This window comes from Haliotis rufescens, unplaced genomic scaffold, assembly GCF_023055435.1.
Source record: "Haliotis rufescens isolate VD_foot unplaced genomic scaffold, xgHalRufe1.0.p SCAF_13, whole genome shotgun sequence".
In the NCBI taxonomy this organism is placed as follows: Eukaryota; Metazoa; Mollusca; class Gastropoda; order Lepetellida; family Haliotidae; genus Haliotis; species Haliotis rufescens.
Genome location: NW_025963813.1, coordinates 589,084 through 614,180, shown reverse-complemented (window position 1 = coordinate 614,180; position 25,097 = coordinate 589,084). Strand labels below are relative to the sequence as shown.

General features: G+C 40.8%; 1 protein-coding gene across 1 annotated transcript in view; it reads left to right on the top strand.

The window, feature by feature from the left end:
* Positions 1-25,097, top strand: part of LOC124148651 (ski oncogene-like) — a 46,107-nt gene that overhangs the window by 8,411 nt on the left and 12,599 nt on the right. Inside the window, exons 2-6 of the mRNA XM_046519878.2 lie at positions 12,541-12,740; positions 15,376-15,465; positions 16,058-16,272; positions 16,499-16,701; positions 17,868-18,041. Coding sequence (XP_046375834.1) covers positions 12,541-12,740; positions 15,376-15,465; positions 16,058-16,272; positions 16,499-16,701; positions 17,868-18,041 — 882 coding nt within the window. The remainder of the gene's footprint in view (positions 1-12,540; positions 12,741-15,375; positions 15,466-16,057; positions 16,273-16,498; positions 16,702-17,867; positions 18,042-25,097) is intronic.

Here is a 25,097-nt window from a genome sequence, read left to right as displayed (position 1 = left end):
GCTTCAAGATAACTATGGATGCTTCACTCAGACACTGTCCGGTCAACATAAATTGTTAGAGGAGTTACATCACATCTGGCAATATGTATAATATATGACAAAACTCTTTACATGCTTCGGTGTGTATTAACCATTGAAGGATGAGGTTCATATGAAGTGGGTTTTACTAATAACTTACTGTACAATTATGTTGTGTGAATTAGCATTTTGTATTGCTGTATTCTGCAGCCCAAACAAATATCAAAATTCTGAGGTCCTTATTTTGTAAATTCTGCTACCAAATTTTTATTCTGACACAATTCTGCCAACTTTTAAACTTAGTTTCATATTTTTGCACCTGTTTGACATATTGCTGATGCACTTTCAGTAAGCAATAATACAAAAGTCAACTTCATTTCAAAACGATTAATTTTTAAAAAATAATTCTGCATCAGGTATGCTCAAAATGTGAGTTTCTGCTAGGTAATTACATTTCTGCACCAATTGGGCATTTCTGTATATGTTTCACGATCAAAGGTAACTGTACGAGGTGTGATGTGTGGTAGCATGATGTATGATGTGTGGTAGCATGATGTATGATGTGTGGTAGCATGATGTATGATGTGTGGTAGCATGATGTATGATGTGTGGTAGCATGATGTATGATGTGTGGTAGCATGATGTATGATGTGTGGTAGCATGATGTATGATGTGTGGTAGCATGATGTATGTTGTGTGGTAGCATGATGTATGATGTGTGGTAGCATGATGTATGTTGTGTGGTAGCATGATGTATGTTGTGTGGTAGCATGATGTATGATGTGTGGTAGCATGATGTATGTTGTGTGGTAGCATGATGTATGATGTGTGGTAGCATGATGTATGTTGTGTGGTAGCATGATGTATGATGTGTGGTAGCATGATGTATGTTGTGTGGTAGCATGATGTATGTTGTGTGGTAGCATGATGTATGATGTGTGGTAGCATGATGTATGATGTGTGGTAGCATGATGTATGTTGTGTGTTTCATTAAGTAGAGCAGGTAACATGGACAATACCACGATGTCAAGTGGGATGTTGGTACTAGTACAGGTGACAATGGAAATCTGATATTTAAGTTAATATGGCCTCCGGTCAAGGTTGAGTCATTGTAATTACTTTTTCGATAATCATATTGTTAATATTTGAAAAACTAATCAGCATGATCCAAGTTTTTTTGCTGCTGGGTTTGAAATTATGAAATTTGTTGTCGGGGGCTGGTTGGCTGGGTGACAGCGAGCGGCTGCGGACTCTTGTACTCTTCATGTAGTGAGTTTAACCTCATTCGTAGCCTTCCTTCAGAGGCTTCATTGGAGGATGTGTTGGAAAAAACAATAACTTGTCTTTATTATTCATTAGAGAACTGAAGACTCATGAAACATGCATGTAGGTTTTTTTAAACATTTGAGATCAAGGTAAATATGAAGTATTGGCTGATGGTGGAAGTGACAGGGATGTTCGCACTGCTGTGATTTCCTTGCATATGTGATGATATATTTTAGTATACATGCAACTGTTTTATTGGTTACCATAGATACCATGACTGGTTATTATCCTTGTCTTGAAATAATAAGTAAGTGGTTTCATCACCCTGGCAATTATTTGTGGGGATGTTTTCCAGTCCAGACACTGATGTTTATCATGTTAATGGGGGATTGTTCTCCGAAACCTGGTGCTTATTTTCTCTTCTAATGTTGTGTGTTATATGTAGGTAAAACACAGACAGTCTCTGGGTAGTTCACCAGTAGTCCTTAACTTGTTATTTTGTTTGTTTGTTTATCGCCTCACTCAGCACTATATGACAGCAGTCTGTAAATAATCGAGTCTGGACCACACAATCCAGTGATTGAAATCATGAACAAATATCTATACGAAAGGGATACGATGACAAGCATGAACTAAATCACTGAGCCAAACCACCCAATCGCCTCTTACGACAAGCATGGGTTGCTGAAGATAATTCTCTCACGGATATTCATGTGTTAATCCTTGACTACAGAATTTTAATGCAACTGACTCTAGTATTGGTGCATATAGGACCTGACTGGGACTGCCAATTTTATTTTCTGAGTCCCGCTAAAGCCTTGTATACCTGTCCCATGTGTAGAACGCCAGACAAAACATCTGGCTAGTGGTCAGACTGACCACTTGACCCAAATTGGCCAGTCAGGCCTTAATGAGTCTCATTTTTCTTGAACAGAACAAACAAACTGACAACTGTTTATACTGAATCCCTCCCTATAAACATGCTGGTTTACATTGTCCATGTGTGCATGTTATTCCCCTGTGGTCAGTGTCCTGGTCAGCCTCATGGTCAGCCTCATGGTCAGTGGATGGGTCATTACCCAGGATGATTCACTGATGACTGCTTTCAACTCCTGGCCTTGGTAGAAATACCAGGCATAACCGAAGACTGAATGGTGAGGTTATTGCTAGGTTTCCCCACATAATTGCTGTTGTTGGGAAAACCATATGCTGCCCGCCTCACTGGGGATGCTGCCTGAAGGCTGGAATGTGAGTGTGATGTCATTGAGGTCAGTGTGGATGGTCAGCCAGGTATATTTATGACCCTTAGTTTCTTAGTAGCCTACAGGCTTCTCACTGTGTCCATCAGTCAAAGGCTGTGCTCTCTTTTGCCTCCAGTAATGGTGTGGTTGTAAATCGTTATGACTAGTTTCGTAAACTGGAGAATGTTATACATCTGTGTGAATACATTGGGAGAATATGGCATGTTAGTTTCAAAGCCATTTTAAACAATAATCGTAAAAGTGTTGTTGTTTTTGTAAGAAAAGGTTTGGGATCTTTTGCATAATTTTGGGACAATTCTGCCAAACTTGCCCAACAAAAACTAAATGAGTGTGAACAGCTGAAGGTAACATGTTTGAAATTGTGAAACATACATGATTAATGGGACAATTTAAGGAACTTCCCACATGTGCTTGGAACGTGAAATAATTTGACAACATGAAAGTAAAACATATACTGGGTAATTCTGCCCTGACCTTTTTCCTGGATTTCATTTTAAAATCCCAAGGGAGAATCTTTTGTAGTTAATTTAATTTTTTTTAAAAATTCACATTGATGGGAGTTTGAGTGGAATTCTGACATACACCTGCATTTGGACTTTTTGCTTCAAAACTCTGACCTTACAGCTTGTTAAAAAAGTCAAATATATGCCACACATTTGGTCTCTCTGTGATGCATATTCATTTGATTTATTTTAAAATACAAGGTGTGAGATATGCGATAAGCAAGTCATTTTGTTACTGCATCGCAAGATTCTATGAGACTATTTTTTATTCTTGTTGTTTATATTGTTTGGCGGTGAAAAGATATTCAAATTTATTCAATATTTTAAATTTTTTCTCTCCATTTTGTCAGTTTGTGTCGGCGGATCGCATCATGTATGAGAGGTATTTGTGCCCCACTATCATTCTAGTAATTTGTTTTGATGAATATTTTGATAGTATACACACAAATGTATTCATCTGACCATGGACACATGGCTCGGGAATTGTATACATTTTTAATATTTTTGTATGGGATATATCATAAAAGTGATGAATGATAAATAAGACTGCTGAAGGACCGCCTGTCCACCTGTGTCTGCTGCAGCAGATGGACTCGCATCGATTCGGCCAGTGTTGCAAAAGTTTGTGCTCAAGCTGGACACAGCTGATTTGACATGTTAACAAGGGTGGTTGCTTGGCAATGGAAAAGGTTGCTAGGGTTTTATCTTTGAAGATTCCCATGATGTATTTGTAAATAGTAGATACATGTTCATTGAGGCTGTTATCAGAGTTGACCCATTGAGTGCTGATGGGCAGATGGGGAGTCTTGTATAACATGATAAAGCTAAGACATGGGGTGTGTGTGGGGGGGGGGGGGGGGGGGGGGGAGTGATTGATGAAGGGGTGGTGGGATGGTGGGGTACACCTCCAGCTTTGTAAGATGCCCCTATGTCATGGATGTTATCTGGGGTTGTCCTGTAATCTCCAGAAGTAGCTGCAGCTTGATCCTCCCTAGGATGTTGCAGTATTGCAGCAATACACTGTCCCACAAAGTGATCTTAGCGCTAAGAGGTTGTTACTCACATCCTTCAACAAAGATCTTTGATTGGTCATAATGCTAATATTGGAATGGGCCACCATCAATCTTTGCAATGAATGCAATCCAAGAATGTTTTAAGTGTTAAAGAATGGGCGTTGTGGTCCTCTTTGTGTGAAGATCTCAAGCATGGGTGTCATAGTTTGTTGTATGTGTGGGTCTTTATTGTAGTTGGGAACGTCCTCAGAGGGTAACAGGTGTCTCTTGGCTTAACAACTCAGGACTCAATTCAGCTATGTAAAACATGCACAAGTGCCACTGATTATTGAAAAATGAAACGTAATATTTATGTCCACATGCAGTTGGTGCATGTTGAAAAAAACAAATTTGTGCCTGACTGACCCTCACTTGTCCCAAAAAACTGATCATTGAACACAATCCGTACCTCTAAAGTTTATTTTCCATACTGCATCACTGATCCCTGTGTTAATTTGTCCTGCTTGACGTGAATTAACTGTGGGTACTTCAAGATAATGTGCACATGTTCCTATTACGTTTTACAATAATGCATCATTAATTTATGTGACACTGGCAGCACACCGGCCTGTGTCTTAGCTAAACTTGTGGGACCAAGGTGCAACTTGCTTTTCATGTCAACATGCAACTGGTGCAAGTTAAATCAAATTGCTTAAATTGAGAGCTGCATTTTCATTTCTGCTGTTGATAGGCACATGATACAGTTGGTATCACCTGACTCATTCATTTTAAATGTACAGGATGTCTTCTCATCTATACATGAAAGTTCTACATTATGTGGTCAGCAAGCTTGAACCCAGACACACTCAGTATAGACGGTGATTGATGAAACATTTGATGGCAACTAATATGAGCAGTAGCCAGCGGCTGAAGTTATCTTGCCACTTTGGCCAGACACAGACTGCCTAACAGTAGGGGAGGAAATGTGGCAGAAATGAGAACCCTCTTTGGCCATAGAAGGGTGATAAATTGTCCCTTAAACACCCTAACCCCACATGGGGCAAAGTTCTTGACCCAGGGTTAGGAGTTCAGAGTTGTTGCCCCTGATAAGGGTGATATTGGCAACGTTATGGCATCCAGTGCACATGTCAAGATGCAGGGGACACGTGTTGAGGGCTGATATCGTGTTGAGGGCTGATATCGATGGAAATAGATGACCTGCTTGGTGATAGATTAGATACGATATCGGAAGCAAGGCCTGTCTTATGGCTGTCAATTGCTGTGGACATTTTCAACATATTTCAAATTTCATCCATCCTTTCCATATTATGAACATATATTTAAATGCTGGTTTTGCTCTGAATATTCATACTGAAAATACAGCTCTCAGCGACATCATTAGACAATTTTTAGCACAATTCTTCTGTCGAAATGGCTTGTGTACCAGGCTTGTGTACGAGGGTGATACCCAACAGCTAAATTCAAACTGACTTAATGACCAATGTTTAGACATCAACCGATCATGTATTGCAATGACAATACTGGTCAGACATGATCTTAAGTTAGATTTTGTTCAACGTCGATTAAACTTTGATTTGTCGCAGATTGGTACAATCATTTAACAAGATATTTAATCAACCCTATAAGTACTTTGTGTAATGTATATAAATAAATTTGAGCAGTGTGTGTAGATTAAGATACGCAGGTTGCTTCAAATGATAATTCTATGCTTCCAGGACAGTTTGGCTGCGTGAAGAGGCATTGTTTCAGACAAAACCTTGGGCCTGATGAACGAAGTATTTTAACATTACATCTAATCCATTACACTTTTTCCCATGAGAGCTCATTTAAATTGTGAATAAAGAGATATTTTAAATCAAATCATTGCCAAATTGACGTCATATTGCAAAGATTTCCCAAGGCTATAACGATTAGGACATTTTTTGATGTAGCGTGCTGCAATATGCAATTGGACCGGGTTCAGAATTCCGACATATGATTGGAAATGGACAGGAACTAATCATAAGTGCCAATAAATGGTACAGCGCCGGCCATGTCACGGAGCCTGATGGCAAGGAAGGGACATCATCAGAGCACATGGCTTGTGCCATGCTAAATGGACCCTTGTCACAGATCAATAATTCAGAATATTTTTTAACGAAATTATCATTGCATTGGTTTCCAAATGATTCAGTAATCCCTCCAAAATGCCAGACCTGCTTCCGAGGCTTGATCCAGTTAAATTAGATGAGGACAGAAAGGGAGGGGGAGGTTTTGAAATGATGTGGATTCTGAAATCAGGAATTCTGAACTTTGATAGATGGTTTCTGATGTGTTTCAAGAATTCACCTCGTTTGAGTTTGGCCAAGATTGATGTCTTTGACATCAACATAAAAAGTTAATGATGCTGATAATTCTATTGCTTCATCAGCTAGGCAAAGTTTGAATCATTTCAGTCGAGCCAGTTGTTATATTTCATACATCTTTTAGGGGTGGTCGGGTAGCCTAGTGGTTAAAGCGTTCGCTCGTCACACTCAAGACCCGGGTTCGATTCCCGACATGGGTACAATGTGTGAAGCCCATTTCTGGTGTCCCCCGCCATGATATTGCTGGAATATTGCTAAAAGCAGCGTAAGACCATACTCACTCATCACTCATACATCTTTTAGTTCTAGCCTGGAATTACTCATATTGAGGGATGATCTGCTGTGTTAATGGTTCAGCAAGTTTACCATGTAAGATAAGACAGATAATATTTATTGCAGAAAACAATCTGTTATGGAACAGAGGCTATGTGTATGTGAGATGAATATTTGAAATTTTCTGTCCTTAAAGAGTCTTTTACAGATATTAGGTTGAAATTTATAAAAGTTGAAATGAACCTTATTATGAAAGAAAGAGGCCACTGTGTGGTATGTTATGAGATAGTTTGAATTTCACATGCAGTATATTCGGAGATTGTTGGACTTTCGCATGCAGTGGAAAAGTGACCGGGCTGTCAGCTTGGCAGATCATTTGTAAACATGCCATCTTCTCAGGGCCTTAGTTGGCCAGAAGGACTTAATCAAAATAATTCCCCAACCTGGATGTCTTGTCAGTTCTTTATAGCTTTGGTCTGGGGGCATTCTTAATCAAAGTCGTTCAATGACCATAACTGTCAAAATGCTGATTCTGCAAATTCTAAGATGAATTCCATGGACAAGGTCCCAACTTTGAAAGGACATCTTGACGAATTACAAGCTCTGACGTTTATCAGCAGAGAGGGATCATTGTATGGGTAGAAAATCTCATTAAAAGGAAAATTCAGGCCCCCTCAGGTTGATTTTGTGGTGAAGTTCATGCAGCGAGACTGTTCATTTTCTGAATCAATTTATTCAGTCACAAATTGGGAGTTTTAAATATGCAAATATGGCAATAAAGGGATGGGAGCTGTTGAGTTCTGAGGTTGATCATGTGATTAATGTTCTTCATCATATTGGCGGGACTTTGAGACTAGGATGGATTATTGCTAATTTGCATCTGTATTGTTTTCACCGAAGGTTGTAAAATGTTGGGATATGCTCTAGATTTGGGTTATACTTGTGATAATTATACATTTGTATTCAGCTAGAAGCATCATTGAATTTGATGGGCACATGTTTGGATTGAAGTTACAACTTTCACTATCTGCCAGTTGTTCTTTGATAATGGAGTTTTAAATTTTTGCAAGGAACGTTGAAAAATGAAATGAAATTTGCATATGGTGTGGGAAATCAATAGTGAATGATGTGATGTAAAACCTGACCTGGGTCATTACGCAGGGGAATTATCCAGTAATATCCACATCAAGCTAACCGAATCCACTTGCTACAAGACTTAAAATTTAAGTTTTTTTTGTAAGCTGCTGACAAGTGTGCTGTATGGGGACGGTTAAGACATTGAACAGATTTACAGCTGAACGATCAGCTGATGGTGATGGATGAAAGTGTTTGGTTAACTCTTTTCTCACAAATGACAGGAAACATGTTGATACAATACTAGATTTGTGAATGTATGAATTAAACTCAATGTCGATTCCCGACATGGGTACAATGTGTGAAGCCCATTTCTGGTGTCCCCCCCGCAGTGTTATTGCGGGAATAATGCTAAAAACAGCGTAAAAACCTACTCACTCACTCACTCTGGGCTCAAGTTTGATTTTAGTTTGTAATTTGGAGTCATTTTTTACATAACTTTATTTCCGGTCCTACATGTTGGCCTACTCCAATAAGTGTCCCAATTCAACATAGCTTACATATTATTTTTCAATAAGAGAAAGCATTCAGTGTAGCTAACTTGCGGCCGACAACATATTACGTATTAGGTTTACTATATTAACCGAACACACACTTGAAATGTTATCATCGCCTTGACTCAACTTCCCAGATCCACTAGTTTCAAGCTGGCCCCTTCAATGAGACTTCTATCTTGTTCAGTAGATATAGGGTTATCTTGTACACTCCCTACTATCAGGGCTGGGGGGAGAAGTACCGACCATATACAGTTTACTGCATTGTGGATGGTTAAGCATGTCTGCATTGAGATTGTGTGTAGAGATACTAGATTGAGAGTAAGTGAACTTGTAAGGTTCAAAGTTCATGGTGTATTTAGTCGGTGCTTGATGAAGGCAAGGTGAAGGATGTTGGCTGATCTTGTGTTTGCTGTTCAACTCGGTTGTGTATTGGGAACCTCAGTATGTCTGAGTGCTCATAAACTTGAAACTAGTGGATATCATAACACTAAAAGGTCGGATAGACGTGTTAAATTATGCTCACTAACTTGTTGTAAACACCACACTCAGCAATATTCCTGCTATAAGACAGCAGTCTGTAAATAATCAAAGCTGGACCAGACAAGTGATTGACATCATGAGCATCTATCTTCGCAATTGGAATAGGATGACATGCATTGACCAAGTCTACAAGTCTGATCTCCTGATTCCGTCAGTGGCCTCTCATAACAGGCATGGGTTGCTGAAGACCAACTCTAACCCAGATTTTCACACTATAATCTTTGAGCAGGAGAGAAGATGAATATCATTTTTTATTAGAATACCCACACAGAAACGATATACCTCATTACATTCAAAATACTAAACTTTATTACTTTAGGATTCATATACTTGTAACTGAAATCTTGTTATACCCAAAATGGTAGGTTGGCGAAGAGGGGTTTGAGGGGTGACAGTTGGCGTGGGTTGAGTGAGTGTGTGTGCGTGTGTTAGAAAAGGCAGCTTAGATTTTTTATTGGGGTGACTTAGGGCATAGATGGTGGCAGAAAAAGTTTACTGTTACGAAGGTTCAAGGTCATAGCTGTAATTATTAATTCGTATATAAAGATATTCTTGACAGTTTAATGATCGTGGGATTATGTGAGTTTGGAGGGGGTATGTTGGTGTATGTTGGTGTGTGTTGCTGTGTGTCAGTGTGTGTTGCTGTGTGTTTGTGTGTGTTGGTGTGTGTTGGTGTGTGTTGGTGTATGTTGGTGTGTGTTGCTGTGTGTTGGTGTGTGTTGGTGTGTGTCGGTGTGTGTTTGTGTGTGTTGATGGAACCTGCAACCCATCATTTGATTCTAAAATGTTTGAGGAATGTGAGGATGTGTGTTTTGCAACTCAGTGTGAAATATGTATCTAGTTAATGTAACAGGCGTCTCATAACCGGCATAGACACATGATATATCTGTAATGATTCTGTGCATTTGCTGACTCGGCGGTATTGGTATGGAGAAGAAGCTAATACCACGGGTAGGTCTTGGCACTTTAAACGTTGGCATAGGAAGAGGGGCCACTTCCACTAATTGTATCAGGCTTAATTATTGTTTTTTTTATCATGAGTCAACATAGTGACATGATTTGTGAAAATATTTTCCGATTAGAATGAATTTTTGGTAATCACACAAATAGTTGCAAAGGAAGATAATTACTGTTATTCATGTCAGTGATATGTAATATCTATAATAACATAATCATAAGCAATGATAATGTGTTTTGTTAATATTGTTCACAAGGGCATAAGTAAGCAGCAAGCAGCAGTTGTTGGGAAATGGTTACAGATGCATTGTTCTCTTCAGGACAATAAGTCCATGGTTGGTTGCACACAAAACCTGAATCCCATTCATTGAGTATTGTGTACATTAATAATGCATGCACAGCAGAGGAAACATTTATCTTTAATTGACTGTATCAAGATAGTGAGCTTTGATCAGAATCATCAAGCTCTCTTCTCCCCTTGCACATGATTAAATGTGGCTAAACACCAACAGTTTGCTTGTAATTTGTTGACGCTGTTACCTGAACAGCTGTCACTGCCTTCCTGTTTATATGGACCAGCAAACAAAGCAATGTCACATATTTATTCACTGTATATAAAGTGACAAAGGGTCAAAAGTTCAATCTTGTTGTGATTTCATTTGAAATTATGTAAATTTTGGTGCATCGAGTATGTTCATAAAGTGTCGATTTAAACACACCACAGTTTGTCTTCCAGACCCAAGAGAATAAATTGAAAAAGAAATCCAACTCAACACATGCTCAAATCTAGAATGACTTGCCTGAAATTAAGCATTGTTCTAGGCTCTATTTGGATTTTATTTTGTGGATATATTTTTTTAAATCAGAAAACTTCATTTCTGGGACTTAATGTTAGTCCCATAGATCAGTGTACTTGTAAATGTTTTTGTAGAACTGAAATAATTTTGAAAACGATTGTTACAGGTTTGGTGCAAATTGATCGAGTTTGATCTAATTGTTTTTGTATGGTATTGGGGATTTTGATATTTTCGGGTATTGCATGAATTTGCTTTGTTGTTTTGTTGTTGTTCCTCACCGCTTCCATCATACAGCTGGAATGGCTGATTGCAGTGGTAAACAACAACATTTAAATTTTACATATTTGTTAAAAAATGTCCTCAGAAAGTGATTGAAAAGGAATAGGTTGACATCTCTATGGGATATGTACCATAGTCAATTCTTTAGGCGACCCGTGAAGATCTGGAGAAGAGTAGGTCTTCAGCACCCCAAGCTTGCCGTAACAGGCAACTATACTTGTAGTAAAATGTGACTAACGGGATCGGGTGGTCAGACTCGCTGACTTGGTTGATTGATGCGTGTCATCATGCCCCAATTGTGTGAATCAATGCTCATGATGTCAATCACTGGATTGTCTGATCCAGACTCGATTATTTACAGCCCGCCATTATATATCATATAGCTGGAATATTGTTAATATTGCAGTGTTAAACAACAAACATATAAACAATTCATTAGGCACCAAGGCTGGATAATAGAAGCTTGGTTAAGTTTCTATAAATACTCCATTATTATATAAGAATGATTACAATACAACAGGGCACTTATTGTAGTCATATATTGTATTGTAAATACCAGACAATCCAGTGATTGATATCATGAGCATTGTTCCACCCAATTGGGAAATGATGACATGCATCAACCAAGTCAGCGAGCCTGACCACCCGATCCTGTTAGTCGCATGGGTTGCTGCAGACTTCTCCTAACTCAGATCCTTGTGGTAGTGTGCTCTTGTCAAATAGCTCTAAGCAAACAGCTCCAGTCAAACATGTAGTCGGCAAGCATTTTGGCCATGCTTGGAAATAGCTTCCAGCGACATTGCCTTGTCTTGCTGTGGTGTAGTCATGGTAGTTATGGCTTTTTATGTGCTACTTATCTTGTCAATGTGTTCATTTGTGAAGGTTGATCGCCTTATCACTGCAGTATCATCGAAATATTCCACTGACTGCTGTAATTAGATGCATAAGTAGCTTAATTAGATGTTTTCATGCCTGGCGATAGTTTTTTGGATAGTGCAGGGTATTGATTTTCAAAGAAAATGGCTATTGAACAATGCTGGTTAAACTGTGAAGGATCATTGAAGGACACAGTTTGGGTTAACACTTGTAATAAGTTTATTGAGATTGGTTGGAGTTTTGGAATACGTTGAGGGTGTCAATAATGACAGTGTTCATTAATGAAAAGTTATGAGTGAGGGAGTGAGTGAGTTGGGTTTAACGCCACTTTTAACAGTATTCCAGTTAATCAAAAGTTATGATTCGTATTGGGGCAGTGGGGTAGCCCAGTGGTTAAAGTGTTCAATTGTCACGCCCAAGACCTGGGTTCGATTCCCCGCATGGGTACAATGTGTGAAGCCCGTTTCTGATATTATTGGAATTTTTCTAATAATAATACTCACTCACTAAATACTCGGCATGTGAAAGTCAACATTCCAGAAAATAGTCTAATTTCTGATGAGATTCTTGTAATCATCAGTTTAATACATGTTTTGCATTTTCTATGAATATTCATTATGGAGACACTGGCACGATAAATCTTGATGCTATTGAACTAGATCACTAAATCAATATCATATAAATAGTGATGGCAATTTTGTGTAGTTGTATTATTATCTTACTGTAGATTAGTGGGTTGCTTGGCCAATGTTGACATGTTTGTTTTTGTCAATTTTGCAGAGTCCAGATCGAGATGGGTGTGAGGGCAAGAGACTCAAGGGGGAGGGGTCAGTATCACCCCCAGGCAGTATCCCAGCTCTCCCGGAGCACCCAGCCAGCATGCGGGGAATGTCGGCGTTCCAACCCTGGTCCCCCACAGTGCTCAATGCCATCAAGGAGGGCAAGCTCCTACCCACACCACCAGCCATTATGAGAGAAGGGTGAGTTGATCCACATTCCACAGATGATCTGGGGAATTTACGTAGCCCCGATTATAAACTTGCACTCGATTCCACGTCCTCTATGTCTCCGGAGCTCACATTTCGGTAAACCTACACTAACCCCTCGACCCATTCACAAGGTAAACCTACGCTAACCCCTCGACCCATTCACAAGGTAAACCTACGCTAACCCCTCGACCCATTCACAAGGTAAACCTACACTAACCCCTCGACCCATTCACAAGGTAAACCTACACTAACCCCTCGACCCATTCACAAGGTAAACCTACGCTAACCCCTCGACCCATTCACAAGGTAAACCTACGCTAACCCCTCGACCCATTCACAAGGTAAACCTACACTAACCCCTCGACCCATTCACACGGTAAACCTACACTAACCCCTCGACCCATTCACAAGGTAAACCTACGCTAACCCCTCGACCCATTCACAAGGTAAACCTACGCTAACCCCTCAATGCATTCACAAGGTAAACCTACGCTAACCCCTTGACCCATTCACACGGTAAACCTACACTAACCCCTCGACCCATTCACAAGGTAAACCTACGCTAACCCCTCGACCCATTCACAAGGTAAACCTACACTAACCCCTCGACCCATTCACAAGGTAAACCTACACTCACCCCTCGACCCATTCACAAGGTAAACCTACGCTAACCCCTCGCCCCATTCACAAGGTAAACCTACACTAAACCCTCGACCCATTCACAAGGTAAACCTACACTTACCCCTCGACCCATTCACAAGGTAAACCTACACTTACCCATCGACCCATTCACAAGGTAAACCTACACTAACCCCTCGACCCATTCACAAGGTAAACCTACACTAACCCCTCTACCCATCCACAAGGTAAACCTACACTAACCACTCGACCCATTCACAAGGTAAACCTACACTAACCCCTCGACCCATTCACAAGGTAAACCTACGCTAACCCCTCGACCCATCCACAAGGTAAACCTACGCTAACCCCTTGACCCTTCCACAAGGTAAACCTACGCTAACCCCTCGACCCATCCACAAGGTAAACCTACGCTAACCCCTCGACCCATCCACAAGGTAAACCTACACTAACCCCTCGACCCATTCACAAGGAAAACCTACTCGACCCATCCACAAGGTAAACCTACACTCACCCTTGACCCATTCACAAGGTAAACCTACACTAACCCCTCGACCCATCCACAAGGTAAACCTACGCTAACCCCTCGACCCATCCACAAGGTAAACCTACTCGACCCATCCACAAGGTAAACCTACACTAACCCCTCGACCCATCCACAAGGTAAACCTACACTAACCCCTCGACCCATTCACAAGGTAAACCTACGCTTACCCCTCGACCCATTCACAAGGTAAACCTATGCTAACCCCTCGACCCATCCACAAGGTAAACCTATGCTAACCCCTCGACCCATTCACAAGGTAAACCTACACTCACCCCTCGACCCATTCACAAGGTAAACCTACGCTAACCCCTCGACCCATCCACAAGGTTTTTCGCGATTACCTGTTCTTGATTTTCATTATCATTTTACTGACCAATCAGACTACGAGATAAGGAAAAATAAGAAAAAAGAAAATGGGTAAGGGAGGTAACTCGAGTTGCTCATAACAGCCACCACCAGTTCTTATGGACATGAGGACATCCTTTCCACCCAAAAGATTCTATAGCGTGTCAGTCAGTTTTACAATGTTGAATTCTCGCAAACTCTATCGAATCAATGGTTCTGGCTGCAATGATGTTGATGTCACAAAGCCAACACTGAGGCTGGTTCGTAACTCACAACCTGATTGGTAGTAAGATCAAGAAGAAAAGCCAACTAAATTGGCTGAAGGGAATCAAGGGCGGATAATTTGAGATTGCGAAAACCTTATGAATGGGTCCAGGAGTTTGTGTAGGTTTACTGGGATGTGAGATGTGAGACCCGTGAAGATCCGGGGTAGAATAGGTCTTCAGCAACCCATGCTTGCCGTAAAAGGCGACTATGCTTGTCGTAAAAGGCGACTAACGGGATCGGGTGGTAAGGCTCGCTGACTTTGTTGATGCATGTCATCGATCCCAATTGCTTGGATCAATGTTCATGATGTAGATCACTGGATTGTCTGGTCCAGACTCGATTATTTACAGACCGCCGTCATATAGCTGGAATATTGCTGAGTGCGGCGTAAAACAACAAACCAAAAACTGGAATGTGAGCCCCAGAGATAAGGAGGATGTTGATTCAGGAGATTGGTTTGGGTTTGAAGCTGTCAACAAACACAGCCATTTCATATCACCTGCACAGTATTTGGCCTTTGGAGCAGGCAAACTATTGGTTGACATAATGAGCATCAGTTCCTTTGTTGGGTTGCGATGACACATCTTGCCAGCAAGCTTGCAGCCGACCTATCTTGCTCCTTCCATGCTGACATTTGGGCAACTTTTCGGCCCTTCCATTTGGAATGAGAATATTGGTTGTATTACTTATTTGTCCTCATTACTGAGTTTCTAATTCTGAAACTTGTGTATCAAACTGTTGGACAGCATGGAGTTTCTATTAAAATGTACAGGTTGTTGATGAACCTGGTGTCCGTGGCTACATTCTAGACCAACACTTCTAATGCAGGTTGCCCGGGATCCTACCTTCCTATCTACACACCGGTCCTCCGGTACTCCTGCACCCAGAGAGAGTGGTGCCATACTCTGAGTCTGAGAGGTGAGCAACCTTAACTGTATGGTGCGTCAGTGCCACATTCCGGGCTTCACGTGAACATGAAGCAAGCAGATTAAATGCAACTTTGAAATATGCTTTGCAAAATTTATATGGCAGCAAAATTCTGCTAATGACACTTCCAGGCTGATGTGAAATCAAGGGAACCACATTTATTATAACGCTGTCACTAGAGAAAGGTTATATTAAATGTGGTTGGATTTCTTTGAACTAATATTGTTATAGTTTCATTTTGCTCAATATATGGCCCGGGCAGCCGGTCATCTAAGGCTGTGCTGGGTTAAGCTCCATTACCGTGACAGAAATCTAACCTGGGCTGTTTCTAGGTTTGTCAGCACAATACCCATGCTCGTGGGTTTCACTAAAGTGGTAAACCGATGACCTTGATCACTTCGGACTTCTCCTCACAAGCTGACGTAACTGAAATACTGTTCGAAGCAGAGTTAAAACCATACTCACTCACCAACAATACTGTGTTCACTGTGTATTGTTTAAGTATTGGTGGAGCTGTTGTTGTCATCCAGAATGTTCGTTTGACCAAGCTTTTACCAACCGTTGTTTTGTTTGCATTCATCAGGTATGAACGACACTTCACACCAAATGTTGCTCTGGCTCCACCACCACAAGAAAAAGGAAAGTCAGAAAATGGGGAAGTCTCCCCTACCCCCAAAATAATCGAAATTACTGACTCCACCCAGTTGTCCCCCCCACGAAGTAGCAAGGATTATCGTGAATATGACCTTCCCACCGACACAGATGATTCCTCCATAGGACAATCTTCCCCATCTGATGGTAAGTGGATTTAGAGTTACCTCCCTTTACTTCAACTCGGCAGTGCTTTGAAATCAATTAATTTCGTCATGACCTCTTTACCTTTTGAAAATCTTCCCTTTTGGGGATTAATTCCTTTCTTTTTGTCTGAAAGGAGTTCTTTTGTCAATGGAATATTTTGATATTGAGATTGAATATTGTGATGAAAGAGATGAACTGTTTCTGATGGGATTATTCTGTTGTTCAGGAGAAGAGGCTCACGCAGTGGATGGTGTGCGTGCTGAGAGTTCACTGGAGGCAGAGATGGTGATGATCAGACGGGCACTGGATGGGAAAATACCCAACACTAAAGAAGCTAAAGATACCTTCCTGCACGAGTTTTCCAAGCTGCGCACAAGACAAGTGGAGCTCCTCAACACATTAACGATAGCCAAAAACTCTCTCCAACAGGTAAAAATGCCCTTCAACTGTTTGTTTATCACAAAACATGTCATATTGCATGTGGTTGTAGGGTGACCCATGAAGCTGTAGGGTACCCCATGAAGCTGTAGGGTGATCCATGAAGCTGTAGGGTACCCCATGAAGCTGTAGGGTACCCCATGAAGCTGTAGGGTACCCCATGAAGCTGTCGGGTACCCCGTGAAGCTGTAGGGTGACCCATGAAGCTGTAGGGTACCCCGTGAAGCTGTAGGGCACCCCATGAAGCTGTAGGGTGACCCATGAAGCTGTAGGGTACCCCATGAAGCTGTAGGGTGACCCATGAAGCTGTAGGGTACCCCATGAAGCTGTAGGGTGCCCCATGAAGCTGTAGGGGACCCATGAAGCTGTAGGGTGACCCATGAAGCTGTAGGGTGACCCATGAAGCTGTAGGGTGATCAGTGAAGCTGTAGGGTGACCAGTGAAGCTGTAGGGTGACCCATGAAGCTGTAGGGTACCCCATGAAGCTGTAGGGTGACCAATGAAGCTGTAGGGTGACCCATGAAGCTGTAGGATGACCCATGAAGCTGTAGGGTACCCCATGAAGCTGTACGGCACCCCATGAAGCTGTAGGGTGACCCATGAAGCTGTAGGGTGGCCCATGAAGCTGTAGGGTGACCCATGAAGCTGTAGGGTGACCCATGGAGCTGTAGGGTGACCCATGAAGCTGTAGGATGACCAGTGAAGCTGTAGGGTGACCCATGAAGCTGTAGGGTACCCCATGAAGCTGTAGGGTGACCCATGAAGCTGTAGGGTGACCAGTGAAGCTGTAGGGTGACCCATGAAGCTGTAGGGTGACCCATGAAGCTGTAGGGTGACCAGTTAAGCTGTAGGGTGACCCATGAAGCTGTAGGGTACCCCATGAAGCTGTAGGGTGACCAGTGAAGCTCTAGGGTGACCCATGAAGCTGTAGGGTGACCCATGAAGCTGTAGGGTGACCCATGAAGCTGTAGGGTACCCCTATGTAGTATCCCATGTCGCTATAGGGTACCATTGTAGCTGTAGGGTACCCTCAATACCAACAGTTTGTCATGTATCCTTGTAGCAGCTTCTGATGCTCTATCATAAGTTGTATGTTAACAACTGAACCTTTTTCAGAAATAGTTGTCTGAAGTTAAGTTGCTTGTCTGTGTCTGTAGGAGGTGGCGGCAGTCAAGGGACGTATGCGGGATGGAGTTGAGAAGAGACGCAACCTGCAGAAAGAACTTGAACGGATACGAATTGAGTGTGAATGTCGTCTTCATGACCGAGAAGAAGAGAAAGAGAGGTTGATGAAAGAGATTGATGTGTTGAAGTCCAGAGATGAATGTGAGGTAGGTACTGTTGTACAGGTTGTTGTAGATGTTGTTGTAGATGTTGATGTTTTGGGGGAGCCCAGGTGGAAATGTCTGTGAGAAATTACCCAATTGTTTCAGATTTTCGGAATACAGTAGAACACGTATATAACGAACTACAAGGGAACAGAGAAATCAGTTCGTTATATCCGTTGTTCAGCTACAATCAGCTATGGATCTTCAGTAAAACGTGAAGAACACACTGACTCATTAGGACTGCATGGTATTACCGGTATCCTGCAAAACCCTTTTCAGACAATATGTATTGCAATAATGTTTTTGTGTTCTAGTATAGTGGGTAAAAAATGTGACAAGTTTTATTGTTTGTCAGTGAGTGAGTTGGGTTTAATGCCGCTTTTAACAGTATTCCAGTTATATCACGGCGTGTCAGCTTAATGTGGGAGGAAAGCCTGAAGTGATGCAGGTCTCAGACGTTTACCACTTTGGTGAAACCCATGAGCACGGGCATGGTGCTGACAAACCTAGAAACATGATTGGGACAAACCGGGATTCGAACCCACAATCATAGGTTTCTGGCGTGCCCAAGGGACGCAACTCTGCACAGCGAATCGCGGTGCCTTAGACGACTGGGCCACCCGTGCCCCCTTTATTGTTTGTTTCTTTCAATCGAAAATCTACTTTGAAATTCATTCACAAATGATGTTTCTCCTCGAAACTGATTGACCAAACGTCTAAAAAACAGAAGTGATTTTCCCTCACGTTATCTCCCCTGTATCCATGACTACAGAATCGTGGCAACTGACCACACTAAGTATAATTTTTTTTGTAGAAACTAGGTTCTGAATGTGCAATCAGTGTCAATTAAATATATCCAAATACATATTGCCAAAACACGGCCCTAATCGCTGCTTTTTATGCTGCAATGTAGTATCAATCCCCAGTTGTTTCCAGCGCTAGCTTATCCAGACAATGGTCAAGTTTAGGATACGTACAATGGCTGTGATTTTCATACACCAAGTCCCAGCAGTCCTACAAATGGTGAACATTGCTGAAATTTTGATGAAAAAACATTCTCGGCTGCAGTCCAGGGAATAAAATGAGAAAATGCATCACCAACAGAATTTATGTGAGTAGGTTAGGAAAATAAGGCTGGACAGTGAGACTGTAAACAGTGGTGAAGGTCATCACATCCACATTGTCAGCAGGGCATGCGAGCAGAGGACTGCACTCTTGATGGAGTCAACATGTCAGGCTACCCTCTGTTTGGGTGGAATTCCTGGCAAGTTGGGCTAAATGGTTGGTAGTGGTGCTGGCATTGCTCCACCAGGGAGAGACATATGTTGGCAAAAACTCCCCAGCTGGGCCCACTGTGAAGAGCTGTGTGGAGCTTGCGTCAACTGCACCTTGTCAGCAGACCAAGGTCGGACTACTAAATGATGCAGTGTTTCCATGCTGTGTTGAAGGTTGGATTAAAAGGTGTCGAGTCTGTTTTGGGGTATATTTGATATACAGTCGATACAGAACATTCGAAGCAATTTTTGTTGGTTATTGTGTCATGAATTGAGGGAAGATTTGTAGTGGATGAGGTTTGATGTGCTGTAAGCACTGTTGTAATTTTGGGAAAAAAAGTTCCCTTTAGGAATAGTGGACAGCTAATATATTGGTTGTGTTGAAATGTTGTGGTTGTCATAACTTTGTTATCATCTTGATAATAATAATGGTGATAATAATAACAGCAGTAATGAATATCTGCATCTGTAATGCAAGGACACGCTCCAATTGTATGATGACCACTCATGTTATCATCTCCCTGGGGAGAGTACAACCCATGCTGCCTGTTCGCATTCACAAGACCATCTCCTGATACTGTATACCACCTTATCGTGAACTTAATGTCAATGAAGCGCTAGGAATGACAGGAATGTTCAACTTCAGCTGTCTCGCACATTTCCATACAGTAACAGTTGCTCCCTCATGTACACCCGTGAAGTTCCGGGGTAGGATAGGTCTTCAGCAACCCATGCTTGCCAGTAAAGGCGACTATGCTTGTCGTGAGAGGCGAGTAGTGGGATCCGGTGGTTAGGCTCGTTGACTTGGTTTGATCCCAATTGTAAGGATCGATGCTCATGATGTCAGTCACTGAACTGTGATCCAGAGCCGAATATTTACAGACTGCCATCATATAGCTGGAATATTGCTGAGTGCAGCATTAAACAACAAACAAACTCCCTTGGGTACTTTATGCATGTATACTTGTGTAAATTGATGCTCATGATGTGAATGAGTGTATTGTCTGGCTGACTCGATTATTTAGGGACTGCCAGCATATAGCTGGAATAATGCTGAGTGCAGCTTGAAACAATGCACACGCACATGCATTAACTCACTCACGCATGCATGCATGCACACACTTCCCGTGGAGATTCCAGGTCGGCAACCAGTGCTTGTAGTAGGAGGCAACTAAACTGGACCGGTGGTAAGGCTTGCTGCCATATTGCTGGAATGTTGCTGAGAGCAGCAGAAAGCAATAAACAATAGACTATATACAATGTACACAAAATATTATCTTCTGTTCTTGTTGAGATGAATATGTTCCATGCCCCAGAAACTGAAACACAATCTGTTCCTTCAAGTTTGATCGTGTCAAGTTTGGGACACAAGAAAGCAGGAAGAAGTGTCATCTGCAGATAGGCTATACCGCTGTTTTATGGTGGCCAGGGAATGTGTACTGTGGAGACAGGCTGTACAAAACTTTTACCAGTCAGCCTCTCTTAAATTCCCCACTTGGATACTTTGTGTCTCATGCTGTAAGGGCAAACATTTTCTGATTGTTTCAATTGTCTAAAACATGGTGCCCGGACTACCAGAAAGACAAATTGGTTACTATGCCTGGTGTTTTGTAGGGTTTTTTCATATTTATAACGCCAGTACTATCAAACTTTTTTTTTCTTTATTCACCAATTTTGGGTCCAAGTGTTTCATGTTTTGGTGGTTTAATAGAGCAGAGGTGAGTCCATGGCTTAGAAACAGATGGGAGGGAACAGGCCTCAGCTTGGAACCTCAAAGTGGTTGTAGTGCCAAGATGAAGCTTTGTGGTGTGGGGCGCTGCATCACGTTGGGCTTTCCTCCTACACTCAGCCAAACACGTAGACTAACATCTAGTCTCTGAAATGAACATATCGTACATAAAAAAACAGTTGTTCAGTTATCTTAATAAAAATATAATAAAAAGGAGCCCAGTGACTCTCTTCATTTTCATTGATACTGCAGTGATCTAGACTTGCCAAACATTATAGACTTGCATGGGCTGTATTTGATATATATTTGTATCAGGGTCTGTAAGACAGACTACCAAACACGCTCACAACTAAATAGGGCTCATATTGTGCCTCATCATGGCGAGACATCAATTGTAACACTCCCTTGTAAATGCCATGGACATTGATGATATCCAGAAAGCTCCTGAATATTGCATTTATGATTATTTGCAAGTGTGTCATGTAAAGAACAAGGATTCAATATAATGTTCAGCGTACTGTAGTTTGCAAGCTCAGCACGAACTATTCATCACTTCAATTTGCTGCTTCAGTGTTATTCAGTATGTGTTTTCTTGGTTTTAGATGGATTTGTAATAAGTTATTACCATGTTTCTCTGCTCTTCTTTGCCCAACTAATATACATTTTGGTCTTAATAGGCCCCCCTTAAGATCATATGATGGGATTAGAGCTGTAAGAATCATGAAAGTTTAGCGTTTCTTAATATCAGATGTTTAATGAAGTTAAGTGGGCATTGTCTCTAATGTGTGCAAGTCCTTTGATCAATGCAACACCTTTGAACATGAAATTTCCCTGTGTACATTCCTTAATGAAACATTCACTTAAACCACTTTGCTGAAATTCAGATAAGGGGCTTGACCTGGTCAGTTATAGGTCAAATCTCCAAATTGAGAAGTGATGTAAGCCCTTGATAGGCCGCAAACCTTTGGTCAGCCATGTTTGTATGGCTCTTGACTTATCACTGTGTCGAGGGACCGGCTGACGGGGTGCCTTTGCTGAGATTACCGGTCAAGGAATTTATGACTTGCTAGGATGGTTTAATTTGGCAGTTTGAGTGTAGATGTTGAGTAGTATATGTTGATTTGTATTTCCAATATCAATCCTGTTTATAAATATGTAAAGAATGACTGCCTGTACTGCTGTCCTAAGAATGAAGACATTATTATAATTATTGAGGATGACTATTATGTGTTAAGGGTATGTGATTAATACAATAAGGAAGGATAAGAATGTTGGATGAACACGCTGTTTACCCACCGAAAGTTTTGAAGTTTCTATCTCTGTCCGCGGACTGTGCAACAACTCTCAAATTTATTTCTATCAAAAGTTTCAAATTGCTGCTTTAATAATTTTAAATGAACAAGTTAACTTGATTTTTTTCAAGATTATAATTAGGTGTTGCATGCATGAAATTTATCAAGTATATTTTGGTGTTCTGAGGCCTTGAATACTGAATTCACTGTTATTACTGGTGTTTGTATTCTATTGTTCATAAGTAAAGTACAAAAAAATTCAAATCTTACTTTATTTGATTTCATGGAAATTTATTATCATAATATGCAGAACAGTATTTTCTTTATTTCTATTAGCATCTACATGTTGATGGATGTTTTGGGATATACAGGGGAATCTGTCCTATTCTGACTTGGTTCGTTCCGGTAAAAAAGGCTGAGGTTCAGATTACACAGAGTACAAAACGTTGGACTGAAGACAAAACGAAAAGCAATGATCATTTATCTTTATTCATGCATGTCGTAAGAGGCGACTAAGGGAATCGGGTGGTCAGGCTCACTGACTTGGTTGATGCATGTCATTTATCCCAATTGTGTGGATCGATGCTCATGATGTCAATCACTGGATTGTCTGGTCAAGACTTGGATTATTTACAGACCGCCGTCATACAGCTGGAATATTGCTGAGTGCGGCATTAAACAACAAACAAACAAAACAAACAATATTCACATACACTTCCATTGTACATGAAATATTGACATCGGCTGGTGTAAAGTACACATTAAAACATTCTGTACTTGCAAAAGTCATTATGAAAGGACTACTTAAATTTCTGAAGATTGATTTCAATATTGTGTCCTCGGTCACAGTTTCAAAGTACCGGGTAAGTGGTAGACTTATGCCAAGCTGTGTTGACCGTTAATTTACTGACAAGCTCATGACACTGAGTTAATCTGATTAAGCTGAATTTCTCATTAACAGGTGAGTAAAATCTAATTAACTAAGCGGACAACAAAGTATTATGATCAATATGATTACCTGCAGGATTAGCATTGTTGTCTTAGCTGACAATGACTGCGCTTACTTGAAAGTGAGAGAAAGTCCGGTCCAGTCAGTCTGGTCCAGTCAGTCCGGTCATGTCCGAACTGAGGGGACCGGAGAAAAAGTCTGGTTTGGACAGATTCCACTGTATGTTGATCATGCCTAAAACTCATCCAAGTTGACTCGACCAAGACCCAGGAAGATCCGGGGTAGAACAGGTCTTCAGCAACCCATGCTTGCCGTAAAAGGCGACCTACGGTATCGGGTGGTCAGGCTCGATGACTTGGTTGATGCATGTCATTTATCCCAATTGTGTTGATCGATGCTCATCATGTCAATCACTCGATTGTCTGGTCCAGACTCGATAATTTACATACCGCCGCCATATAGCTGGAATATTGCTGAGTTTGATGTTAAACAACAAACAAACAAACAAACAAATAAACAAAATTGACTGGACCTAGATAAATATACAAATCATGTTTTGAACACTCGGTACTTGACATACATTTGCCGTGTTAGAATTATATCAGTGAATGTGACCAGCATTCTGTGTGGACAAGGTTAAATGGAAAAATTGAGGGGCTTATTTGAAAAAAAATATACAATTAAAAGCATGCATTACCTCCAACTCGCTCGCATTTCTATGTAATGTTTAGCAATACAAACTATTTAAGTTACTGTAGTATTTTTAGTTTATTAGTGTTTCCTGAAAGAAGTTTGAGAGTTTTGCAAGATGTTAAAGATACTCATGCAGTTGAATTCTTGTTTTTCTTAACAATGGTTTAGTGTAGCTGTTCAATCCATTAAATTAAAAAAAACGCGACATAAAGCCTTTGCAGCCTGTACTCACATAGAATATGGAAATGCTGTCCCACACAATGACTTTTGTTGTGTTAAGCAATTTTTGACTAGACATTTCATATGTCCTGATTTTTCAAAATGTCAGTTCTGTAGAAGATTTTAGAAAAAAAACCTTACTTTGTACTCTCCGACTCATATTAATTTATCTCAGCCGAGTTTGTGACAGAAAAAAATAACAGCATCTACATTCATCATCCATCATATACATTTAGCAATGTCGATACTGACGTGAATATTTCTTCTGTGGTGGTGGTATTTATCTGAACTTTGTGTAATGGCTGCAGATAGCGATTTTGTCACATTTCATTGTTGTTGGCTTTTGTTGATATCCCTCTCGACCTGGGGTGAGGGTCTGGAGCCACGGAGAGACACAGTGTCTACCCTATCATGACACAGTGTCTACGAGGGCCAACGGAGTTGACTCGCATGTGATGACCATGGCTTGTTTTGGTTGGTAAATTCTTGAAGTAAACAACCAGTTCGCTGGTACTGGGCTTGTTTTTGTGGCTTTATTTTTATTTATTTTTTAAAGGCAGGGCCCTTTTGTTTTGTTTGGTGTCTGGGTCGATATTCCAAGATGCAGCTGATTAAATAAGATTTAAGCGAAGTTTTTTCCAAGTTTTTGTAGATTACTTCCTTGAAATCATTTGTGATGAAAGTTATGAAAGATTCAAATTAACATATTTATAAAGGATTTTCAAATATGATTTAATTTTATTTTTATTTTTCATATTTTCATGTGATATTGGTAGATTTACAGTTTTAAATAAATTTTATGCTTTATTGCATTTGACATCTACGACGATGTTAGCATTATGTATTTGTACTGCAAACAGTGCATACATGTGCATGTGCATGTGTTGATACAAGTGTAGAGAA